The sequence below is a fragment of the Hyperoodon ampullatus genome (genome assembly GCF_949752795.1).
Source record: "Hyperoodon ampullatus genome assembly, chromosome: 3".
Classification (NCBI taxonomy): domain Eukaryota; kingdom Metazoa; phylum Chordata; class Mammalia; order Artiodactyla; family Ziphiidae; genus Hyperoodon; species Hyperoodon ampullatus.
This window is the reverse complement of record NC_136916.1, coordinates 15,948,441-15,961,137: the sequence shown is the minus strand read 5'-3', so window position 1 is coordinate 15,961,137 and position 12,697 is coordinate 15,948,441. Positions and strand designations below refer to the sequence as shown.

Below are 12,697 nucleotides of genomic sequence, written 5' to 3'. Positions count from 1 at the left end.
CAGTGACATCTGACCTGGGTATGGTGATATCCAGGAAGGTGTTGTATGACTTAGGTCTTACAGTATCTATAGGCAATAGCCCATGTTGGGGCTGGGGGTCAGGAGTAAGGAGTCACAGAAACCTATGCAGATACACACAGATGAGAAGCAGCATGCTGCTGTGAAGAACCGCTATGCTGATCTATAATTCAGGGTGCATAAAGTTTGAGGCAGAGAAAGGTAGACAGAAGCCAGGTTAGGGAATGACTCATTTGTCATGGTCACGAATGAGTACATTGACCTAGAGCTGATGGGCACCACTGAGGTTTTAATCAGTTAAGTGAAACAATCCTAAGTGACTTCTAGATACATCACTCTGTTAGTGATGTTTGAAGTAGGGCTTACCATTAAAAAACTGATAATAAAATTAAAAAAAATATATATATATAGTTTAGGTAGAAGAAAACCGAGACCTAAGCTAGGAACATGAGCTAGTATGGATGGAATGAAAAGGATTCAAGAAATATTTAGAAAGTAATGCCATTGAGGCTTGCATGTGTGGTGTGAATGATGGGGAGTAATCAAAAGTAATTCACGATTCTGGTGGGAACAACAGCGGGAGCCATCTGTTGAAATATAGAACAGAGGGTGAAAGAGAGGGAGTTTTAGGGAGAAAGATGAGTTTTTTAAAGACATTTTAAAACTTTGAGGGCCGTCAAAGTAGAAAGGCTCAGCCAGTGGTTGGGGGAAAAAAGAAAAACAGTCTGAAGTTTAGGGAAGTATGGAGTGAAGGGAGGTTTGGGATAATCAATATATCAGTAGTGGTTGAAAATAGAGGATTGATTCATCCAGGGAGGGTGTTTAAAGTGGGAAAACCAAAGAGCAGATAGCAGAATTAGGTGACTCATCATTGTACTTAAATAATACTTAATGTATGGAGATATTCTTAAAAGGTGCACATCTGCATCTCTTTATAATACAAAGGAAAAAATTTCTCAGTTCCCACTTAAGGACACCTGGGCACCACTTCTCACTCTCTCAGCCCCACCTTTTATTTTAGCTTCTGCTGTAACAGTTCTGTGCAGGCTTCCACCTCGGGCTTGGACCACTTGGTGCAGGTGTGATAGGACAACACTTGCCTGGACCTGCCCACAACCCACGGGCTTCTGGCACTTAAGAGGTGGGATATTCCTGCAGGTGCAGCCCCGAAGTGTGGGGAAGTTCATGCCCTGGGGACTCAGCCATGGCCAGTAGGGGATGAAGCCCTTTCCTCCTCCCAGATTGATGGTTCTTAGACTATTCCATAGAGCTCCTCAAAAGGCCCATTAGGTTGCATTACAGCGATAGCCAAGTTGATAAGCCATCCTTATAAGCAGCCTTGCTTCCTTCCATGTCTCACTCTGCCCCTCATTCTTTCTTCCTGAGTTAACTTCTCAACATATGTCCTTTCAGTATTTAACCTTATATTCGGTAAAATACATTGATATTCTATTTATATCTCCAAAACCTAGACTCCTGCCTCTAAAACCACCAAAAGCACATAAAATGGAAGGTTACTATATAGAAAATCTGGCTTTACAGATTAAGCTATAATTTTCAAAAATACTTTAAAGTCTTATCACGGTTATGCCTTTCCTTTTTGTAAGCTTCACCTAAAATCAGGGCTAACCCAAGGTTATACCTAAGAATAGAGTACATAAAATATATTTTGCATTTCAAAAGTTTATCTAAGACTTTTAAAATTGAGAGCATCTACAAATATTCCTAACACATTTTTTTTCTGGTTTTGGATCTAAATTGAACACACAACTTTTTAACTTTGATAGAAAGGAAATAAGGTTTCTAAAAGAGGCAAGTTCAAAACAGTTTAGCCTAAATTATTCAGGGTTATGTGATTTAAGATATTTTTATATTTTTAAATTATTTACTTAAAAAATGAAAGGCTGTGAAAGGACCTTTCAATTGTTATTGATTCTGACAGCCAAAACAGTTTTAATCTATACCAGGGGTTTGCAAACTTTTCTCGTCAAGAGCGAGGTAGTAAATATTTTAGGACCATGAGCCATAGGGTTGCTCTGTGACTACTCAACAGAGTCATGGTAGAATGAAGGCAACTTAGAGACTTAAAAACAAATTGAGAGAAAAAAAATTGGTATGGCTGTGTTCCAATTGAGAAAACAGACTTTTTTTTTTTAAATGAAGCTTCCAATTAAAGAAAAAAAATACTTTATGACTTTGTTGAACCCTGATCTTTACAATATGCCACTATGGATTCCACAAGATCATTATATTCTTTCAAGATTATAATAGAAATAGGATTATTGTTGTTGTTGATCTTAGAAATTGTATGTCATCCTTAGACATGATTCTTTGTTTTGTTTTTGTTTTTCTCATGTTGCCACACTACCAATTACCAGTTTGAACATAACTTTTGAATATTTCCAAGTGTTATGATTTGTTTAAGTTTGTTTAGAAGGCTGCATAATTAGAAAACACTTTCAGGCCTTTTTTCTCTTACCCTGTAGACAGATCACACTGATTATTAACTGAAATGTATATTGGGAATTGTATCAATTCTTCCCAATCATCTAGGTTTAGGAATACATACTAGAAACAAGCTTGTAATACAAATGGTCTTCTGCTGACTCAGAGACTAGGATGTGAAGTAATGGTTTTCTGATGAGGTGAAAACAAAATATATGTTTTCTGAAGGATTAATAGAAGAGGCTGAAAAGAGGTCACTAACACAAGGATGGAGGAGACACAAAAGAGCATGAAAGTGAGGGTTTGACAGGGTAACCTTATTTTTAACTCTCAGATTCTTATGAATTATATAGAAGTGAATGTCCTATCCTCAAATTATGCCAAAGGAAACACTTTTAATAATCTGTATGGTATGACTTTCCATTCTCCTATCTAAAGCTCTGTCCTAAACTTTCTAGTTTGTAAAGAATAGTCTCTTTAACCCAAGGTTTAAGATGTTAGGTGATATTGATTTTTGTATTACCACATCACACCATGACGTTTGTACACATGATTTACTACATTTATTCCTCTATTCACTGCTTCCTCAGGTGTCTTACCTTCCCTTGCTTACTTAGATAATTTTATGTAAAATTAATTTTTAAGAGATTAGTGAGAGGTGAAAGTTTGGTTTCCATGGGATTCAAAATTAGGAGGGCTTCAGGGCTCATGACTTTTGTTTTTAAAGGCCGTTGCTTACTTGCATTTTCTACAGAACCAGCAGATATGTCAACGTGCAATTCAGAAAGCAAACTGTTTTATATGTATATTTAGAATTTAGATTTACTTTGAGACTTAACTATTGCAAAGTTCATCTACCTACCAGAAAAAATGTAGACTAATGGTTTTGTGTCTTGGTCTCTTTAACACCTGTTGAAAACGTTGTGTCCTTGGGTGTGAGTTAAGAACAAGGACAGCTGCCCCTGTCCTGTGCATGCCTGTCTGTACCTCCTGCGGAGGCCCCATTGAACCAGGACAATGAGGATGGGGCAGTGAGGATGGTATCTCAACTGATTTTCATTGCATTAGGGTAACTGTTGATTTCTATCCGTGAAACTTGCAGCATTGCCCAGCATACCTTTTAAAATCCTGGAGATGAGAAGCAGGTTTAAATGAAGTCTGTACTAAGTGGCTTGCATATTGTGCTAGTTTTAATTTTGTTTCAACATTGAAATATTACCGTTAAAGGAGACTCATATTCTGCATAGGCCTGAGTGCTGAGAGCTCACTGTGAGATGCGGTATTATTTTTAGGTATAGCAGAGGTGATGGTAAACGCCTAGAGGAATAGATGCTTAGGAAGTAGAAAGAGGGTGCTTATCAACATTGAAAATAATTTTCTCTCAAGGCTTTAGTTGCTATACAGGAGGCTACAAGATAAAACGAAAGATCTTCAGAGTTTAGGAAAAAGACAGCAAACTTTTCCTTTTGAGAAACAAATCTTTGCATAATGTACATTCTCCTGGTAGCACTGAGTAGACAGAATCTAGACTCAGCAATCCCACTCCTGGGCATATACCCTGAGAAAACCATAATTCAAAAAGAGTCATGTACCACAATGTTCATTGCAGCTCTATTTACAATAGCCAGGAGATGGAAGCAACCTAGGTGTCCATCAACAGATGAATGGATAAAGATGTGGCACATACATACAATGGAATATTACTCATCCATAAGAAGAATGAAACTGTGTTATTTGTAGTGAGGTGGATGGGCCTAGTGGCTGTCATACAAAGTGAAGTAAGTCAGAAAGAGAAAAGCAAATACCGTATGCTAATACATGTATATGGAATCTAAAAAAAGAAAGAAAAAAAAAAAGGTCAGAAGAACCTAGGGGCAAGACGGGAATAAAGATGCAGACCTACTAGAGAATGGACTTGAGGATACGGGGAGGGGGAAGGGTAAGTTGGGACGAAGTGAGAGAGTGGCATGGACATATATACACTACCAAACGTAAAGTAGATAGCTAGTGGGAAGCAGCCACATAACACAGGGAGATCAGCTCGGTGCTTTGTGACCACCTAGAGGGGTGGGATAGGGAGGGTGGGAGGGAGGGAGACGCAAGAGGGAGGAGATATGGGGGCATATGTATATGCATAACTGATTCACTTTGTTATAAAGCAGAAAGTAACACACCATTGTAAAGCAATTATACTCTAATAAAGAAGTTTAAAAAAATTCTGTTATACCTTATTGCATCATTTAAAAATAATAAAAACACAGTTTTCCAAACTTTTAAGTCAGTAATTCTAAACGTGCATCCCTTTGCTCTCTCTAATATTGATCCGGCTTTTTTCAATTAAATGCGGCTTTGTAACCTCCAATCAAATAGGTTCCGTATAAATTCTTAGAACTAGGGAAATTGAGAACTATTTATTTGTCTTCATCACATAATAGATGAGGTGTGAAATGGGTTATGTGCTATATGAGTCCCTGGAAGATGCTTTAAAATAGCATGTGTGTTTGTAGAGTTTCAGGTAGCAAATTAATTTCAAATTGATCAACATTTATCCCTTTTGAAATCCAGTTAGGCAAGTTCCACAAAGGCACTGTGAAGAATTAGAGGGGGAAAAAACTCACCCAAATTTTGGCCCTTCCTGTACATCTAAAATGGCTTAGAGAAAAAAGTAGCAGAAATAACCTTTGTGACTTGCCAACCCTTTAAAACCGTGGAAAGCAAATCAACCTACTATGACCTGAATAACTCAGAGATGATTTTTTTAAGGTTTCTTTCATTCAAGATGAATAACAAAATTCTGTCTAAATAAAGAAACATGAATGAAATTTTCAGTGACCTTATTTCTTCAACCACATCCTTCCCTCCTTGAGTTTTTTCTCTTTTTTAAAATCTCTACTCTCGGACTTCCCTGGTTGTGTAGTGGTTAAGAACCTGCCTGCCAATGTAGGGGACAATGGTTCCATCCGTGGTCTGGGAAGGTCCCACGTGCCGTGGAGCAACTAAGCCCATGCATCACAACTACTGAGCCTGTGCCCTAAATCCTGCTCTCTAGAGCCTGCGTGCTGCAACTACTGAGCCCGTGCACCTCGAGCCCATGCTCTGCAACAAGAGAAGCCACTGCAATGAGAAGCCTGTGCACCGCAACAAAGAGTAGCCCCGGCTTGCCGGAACTAGAGAAAAGCCCACATGCAGCAACAAAGACCCAACGCAGCCAAGAATAAATAAAGAAATTTATTTTAAAATAAAAACTCAAAAAAAAAAATCTCTGCTCTTAATATAGCAGAAGCTCTGCTGGGAAAAGATTTTGTGGGTGGAAAAGGACCTGTGCTAACAGCAGCTGGGTGGCCATCTCTGCGAGACTCTAACAAGTTACACTCATTCAGTTCAGAATAGTATAAAATGAGGTATAAGAGGAAAGGAGGCTGAATTTAGATAAACGTTTCAATTTACACATACATGAAGGGATCATCATACTTCCACAAATTAAATGTATCAGCAATGTAGCACTGTCCAGCTTCCCCACTGGGGGACAGTCCTCCGTGCATTTCTTGTGTCCTGCATTATTCAGCTTCTGAGCAAAGGGTTTATTGCATGGAGTGTACCCTGAGACATTTGCTTACATTCTGGAGTGATTTACCTACCTCCTGCCCCTCCCCTTCCTTCCTTCTTGCTTCACCTCCTCCTTCACCTCCTCTCTCTCCCTCAGATGTGCCAGCAGCCTATAACAGCTAGAAATTCCTAATGTTGGGGTTCTTCTTCTATGGTGCAGCCCACCACTCATGCAGGGAAACATCTGGCACTTATCATGTTTCCCTGTGGGAAGTGGGGAACCAGTGGAAGATATTTCCCTGGCTGATGAGTTTTGCTCTCTCTGTAAATCAAGGATCTTGTGTCTTCTGTCAGTATATGTATATGAAACAGTGGCAGGCTAACGTTAGCTTGAGAGTAGGGTAAAGTCTCAGACCCTTCATGGTTTCTGACCTAACTAGTATGCAAAAGGAATTGCAAACCCAAGTGCCCCTGGAAGCAAGGGATGTGAATTAAGAGAAGCAGTTCAGGTGTAAAATCATTAATGGCAACTGACACTCCGCCTTAGAGTTAGGTGTGATAAGGAGTAATGGGGATTGTGGCAACTACAGGCAGTATCTTCTTGTGAAATATCCTACTTTTAAAGTACTTGGTAAACTATTCTACTTGAAAGCACTGTTTGGGTTAAACTAAACTTATGGGAATTGGGTCATCACCATTTAGTCTCTTCTGTCGTTGATGGTGAGAAACTCCAGACATTTTTCCTGCTTGGTAACCAAGGAAACAGTTGGCACAATACCAAAGTAGACACTCAAAGAAAAAAAAAATTCTTAGCAATCCATATATTGTAAAGCCTGACATTAGCGAAGAAGAAATACAGTATTTTTTTTTCAGATATATACCCAGGAATGGAATTGCTGGGTCATATGGTAGTTCTATTTTTAGTTTTTGGAGAAACCTCCATACTGTTTTCCACAGTGATTGCACCAATTTACTTTCCCACCAACAGTGTAGGAGGGTTCCCTTTTCACTATGTCCTCACCAACATATGTTTTTTTGTGTTCTTTTTGATGGTAGCCATTCTGATAGGTATGAGGTGATATCTCATTGTGGTTTCGATTTGCATTTTCCTCATGCTTAGTGATGTTGAGCATCTTTTCATGTGCCTGTTGGACATCTGCATTTCCTCTTTGAAAAATTCAGTTCTTCTGCCCATTTTTTAATTGGGTTATTTGTTTTTCTGTTGTTGACTTGTATGAGCTGTTTATATACATTGGATATTAACCCGTGATAGGTCACATCATTTGCAAATATTTTCTCCCATTCAGTAGGTTGTCTTTTCATTTTGTCAGTGGTTTCCTTTGCTGTCAAAAGCTTTTAAGTTTAATTAGGTCCCATTTGTTTATTTTTTATTGTCTTTGTTTTAGGAGATGGATCCAAAAAAAATATTGCTACGATTTTTGGTCGAAGAGTGTTCTGCCTATATTTTCCTCTAGGAGTTTTATGGTTGTTTCTGGTCTTAGATTTAGGTCCTCAATCCATTTTGAGTTTATATAGGGAGTTAAAGAATGTTGTGATTTCATTCTTTTATATGTAGCTCTCCAGTTTTCCCAGAAGCACTTATTGAAGAAACTGTCATTTCTCCATTGTATATTCTTATCTCTTTTGTCATAGATTAATTGACCATAAGTGCATGGGTTTATCTCTGCCAAACCATTTTCCAAAGTGGCTGTACCATTTTGGATTCCCATCAGTAATGCATTAGAGTTCCAGTTGCTCCACATAGGATACATGCTTTTTATACATTTTAAACAATAATTCCTTTCTTTCAAGTCTTTCTGAAGATATGTTATATTAAAAATTGGTACATTATGCTGGAATTTCATATTTTTTTTCCAAACACAGGTTGGTTAAACTAGGTGGCAGGCTGAGTCAATTACATTTTTCTTTCTTATGAGTTAATAGAGACTATTTTATTTATAAGTGTATATATATATGTGTGTGTTAATTATATGTATGTTAGGAAATGGAAGATACTTTGGTAAAAATTATGATTAAATTCTGTCTTACACATGTATGACAATAGTTTTCATATCATTTAAATATTTTGATGAATAATTCAAAGTTTCCTAAATATAGAAAAAAAATCTGTTAATTCTTTAGAGCCTTATTAATATTAGAGTCTTTGGTTATATTAGAACTAATATTTCCAAGGTAGTTGACAAGGCCACTCCATCTTTATTTGGAGCGTGCAACAGCCCATGAGAAGAACAACTTAGAATAGCTGGATTACTTTAGAAAATTTCCACGGCAGTAATAGTTCTAATGTAAGTAGAATTGGCCTCTGCAGATAATGCAGGTCATTCAGACCAAACTGGAATTTAATTGCCCTTTAAGTCATTCAGTAAGGTGCTAATGAAACTTAAGAGTAAAATTTGGCTTCCCTAATGTCTAGAGTGACAATACTGCCTCACATACAATAACATTAGTGTTTTAATACCCTTCCATTTATTGGAAAAACACCAAAAGTGAAAGTGGATTTTCCAGAATAGACACACTTGGGTTTGCTCTTTTTTGTGACTAGTTTCTTAGGGTAATTTGCAAAACTTTTTGCAAGACTAAATTAAATACAAGACAGAAGTAAAATTGAACTTCAGCATTCATAACTTTTTCTCAAGATGTGATTTGTTATCAGGTAGGCTTTTTTTTAATGGCTAGCTTAATTAAATATTCAGAAGAGGCTGAGATTGCAGTTATATATACAAATTGACATTTTTTAGTATCTCAGCTTGAAATTATTGTTCACTCTTTCTCAACAATGTTACCATTTAGAGACTAGAAAATTGAAGATATTTTGGTAAAAAAATTGTGATTAAATTGTGCCTTAGAGGAAGACCCAACTGTCACTGCCTTGGATTATTTCTGTGTCTTCCCTTTGGCACTGAATGCTAGTAGAAGCAATATCAAAATGCTTATCATGTAATATGAAGTAAACTCCAATACAAATACTCCTTGTGTAGATAACATCCACTCAGAAATGCTGCTCACCTGGTGTAGACCGTAAATGAGAAAATTTGTAACTTTCACAAATGGCCAATTCTTTAACTTGTGACCATATAAAGACAACAAAAGGAATGCTTTGGAACAGTTAAGTCCACCTACACACTCAAATGGAGCTATGTATGTGTATATATCCCTAAAGTTAGCTTACAGATATTTATATGTACAGGTATGCCTTTCATAGACTTGAGATTCTATTATATCAAATTTCTATCCCTTCTCATGAATAAACTAAGATAACCATGAGCAGTGTAGTCACATTGGTAGTGTTTATTTTTATTTATCCTAGTTTTTCCTTTTTCTTGCATCTTCTGAGCTTTTTATTACCATGTCCTGTGTTGTATTGGGATAGACAAATATTGATCCAAAGAATGTATTTGTAATTAATTAGTGTATTAGTTATTAATCAGTCCTTGCTTACACCTTTTCCCTATTGTTCACCCAACTGCAGTCTTTTTTTCTTATAAAACAGAAGATATTTTATTACAGTATGTTCTGCCAAATTCTGACTGCTGGCTTTTTGTTTATTAGAATAATTGTATGATTTTGTACTGAGTATTCTTTTTGTGTTTTTGTTTTCTCTGCTTATAATATTTCTTTTAATCATGCTGGTGGTGAAAAGAAGGGTGCATTTTATATTTGCAATGACCCATTTTAAAGCAGTAGGAGACTGCCTGTTCCCCAGGCAGTATTAGGTGAACTGTATTTGCCCATTAATTAAATGAATAAACCTTTTCCAAATTGAGTCATTTCCTCAGTGACAAATAAAGGAGAAAAATTCTAGTAATTCTCAAGAAGACCTAGAAAGTTGGTGGAAGATGTCAAGAGGCTTAAGGTCAGTAATTTGACCTTTTAATTATCTTCTTTAATTAGGAATAAATAATGTATGAAACAACTTTTAATGGAGGATAGAATTTGAAAAATGAAATAAAATTTCAACTTCCACATATAGCATTTGTGAGGAAAAATGAAACAGAAACATATATTCATATAATAGTGGAAAAAAGGAATGTATTTTTTAAGTTTGAGTTTGCTTAATGTTCTTCATTATTAAATTATAGCAGGATTCCTTGTAAGTATGCAACATATTTGCATGAGTATTAAAATAATTCATCATGATTAATTCTATTATAGTAAATCTCAGCCCTAATCACAATCTGCCATATACTTTAGTGGTTTGTCAGTATTTCACATTTTACTGGAGTTTCAGTGGAATTGCAGCTCCTGTAAGCACCGATGTCATCTGAGTTCACTGTGATTAATGAGGTTCTGAAGGAGATTTAATAACGATCAGCCAGTTCCATAAAATGTTACAGAATAAGGTCGATGGGAGAAAAATTTTAAAGCTCTTCAAAATGTGCATTTTAGAGAGTACCTCTGGCAACAAATTTGGTTTCTTGAAGGATGAAGAGGTTTAACCTTGGAAACAGCTGAACTACTGGGGCACCAGTGGGAAAAGGTTCAGTAATTTGCCTTCAGATACTTAAAGGCTCAGAAGAAAGCAGGACCAGTCTAGGATTAATGGTTGAAAGTTAAAAAGAAGTAGATGACAATCTGATATACTGAAATTTCAAAAAATCAATACTCACTAGAAACAGAATGGTCTTCATGGATTTAATGGGCCCAGTAAGGTGTGGAGCTTCCTATTACTGGAGTATTCAGGTAGAGACAAGATACCTACTTATGGAGACTTTTGCAAAGTATGTTTTTAATGGTTCAGAAGAGAGTTTTCTTTAGGTAAATTCTGAATTCCTTTTCAACCATGAGTTTCCAGAAATTAATTTCCTTCACAGTATTAACAAATTTCTTATATTGTTCTTAGATTTCAGTGGAAGCTTCAGTGGGAGATGGCTTCACTGGAGACATTGCAATTGATGATTTGTCATTTATGGACTGCACCCTCTACCCTGGTAAGGAAGGATATTTTAGTATATGAGTTTTTTCAAACCTGTTTACTTGAAAAAACTGCCAAGGAAATCAATATTTCATTTCCAGAAATATTCAAAAATACTCTCAGTTCTACTCTATTCTACTAATATATTAACCCTGGAAAAGGTTGTGAATCTTTTCTAGTAATTAGTCTAAAATCTTTGCAAACATAGTAAAGAGGTTTGAATCAGTTGTGTTTGTGTCTTATCATATGCAAAATATTAGGAAATTGTGTCTGAAGTTAACCTATAATTCCATCATATTTGGGGGGTTATAAGAACAGAATTGGTTGCCTTATAATCACATTGTTTTGGAGACTTTAATAACCTCTCAGGTACCTTCAGTGATGTTTTACTCTCGGGCTGCACTTTAAATATTCCTGAGGATTGTTGCCAGCCATTTCCTTTCCAAGTTATGGACTTCTTTCCATTAAAAATCTAATACATATCTTCCAGATTTATATCTCCATCCTCAACCTTTCCCCTGAACTCCTGACTTAGATACTAACCACCTACTCAACATCCAAACTTAAATGTACTAGGCATCTCAAAGATAACTAGGGAAAATAACCTAAAACAAACACACCCCAGGGGAAACTCATTCTAGGCAGTGCATAGCGATCTAAAAGTGCTGAAATTCAAACTCCTGGGACTGAGGTTGTAGACTCTTTAATCGCATGACAAGGGAAAGCACAGTCTCCTTCCTAGAGTGATCAGAGGCTGGATAATTTAAAAATCAATCACAGTAATCCATGTGGAGAGCACTTTCATGTGCTGAAAACTTAACCTGAAGCCCTGGTCCATCACAGTGTAGCATTATTGGTCAGAGGAGTACCAGCCTCTCCCCAGACATAATCAGAGGGCTGGATTCCAGTTCTTTCTGCTGTAGCTAATGTCACACCTCTGGTTCTCCACCTCATCATTCTGGCAGGATTAATTACCATTCTCTGTGAAGTGGTTTCTATGAAACTCTGCAGAAAGCCAAACTCCTCTCTGGAAAGCCAGCAGAAGGAAATCAGAATTCAACAAGTTTACCTTTATCCCTCCGTGTCTAAAAGTAAATTCTTGATGACCCATTGCTCCCTCAATCCGACCATTCTTGCACGCCTCCCTGTCTCAGTAAATGATAATTTATCTCCAGTTGCTTCTTCTTCATCGACAAATCTGATCAGCCACTACCTTCACATATATCTGGAGTCTACTGCTTCTCGTTGCTTTCGACACTCTCCCATTGGTCCAAGCCACTGTCATCTCTATACAGATCATTGTGGTTGCTTTGTAAATGATCTATCTGCTTCTACCCTTGAACCACATAATCTTTTCTCAAAACAGCAGCCAGAATGATCCTTTTCAAACTTACATAAGCTCATGTTACCCTATCATGGGTCTTCCTATGACATCCCATCTCATTCAGAACAAAAGCCAAACTTCTTCCAATAACTTCCAAGGAATAAATGACCGGCCCTCTCATACGGCTCTGACTTTACCTTCTACCAATGTGCCTCTAATTGATGTCTCTCAACTACAAGACCTCTTGGCTGGTCCTTGAGCACTCCAACCCATTTATGCCTCAGGGCTTTTATACCTGCTATTCTCTCTTCCTGGAATGTACTTCCTCCAGATATCCCCTTCACCCCCTTACTTCTTTCTGCTCTCTGCTAGAAAATTTCTCTAGTGAAACCTTCTCTCAATCTGTGTCTCTCTCTCTCACACACACATAC

At 37.1% G+C, this 12,697-nt stretch overlaps 1 protein-coding gene across 1 annotated transcript in view; it reads left to right on the top strand.

Annotated features, from left to right (window-relative positions):
* Positions 1-12,697, top strand: part of MALRD1 (MAM and LDL receptor class A domain containing 1) — a gene marked incomplete at both ends in the record, with an annotated part of 583,874 nt that overhangs the window by 173,136 nt on the left and 398,041 nt on the right. Inside the window, one exon of the mRNA XM_079699366.1 lies at positions 10,871-10,958. Coding sequence (XP_079555492.1) covers positions 10,871-10,958 — 88 coding nt within the window. The remainder of the gene's footprint in view (positions 1-10,870; positions 10,959-12,697) is intronic.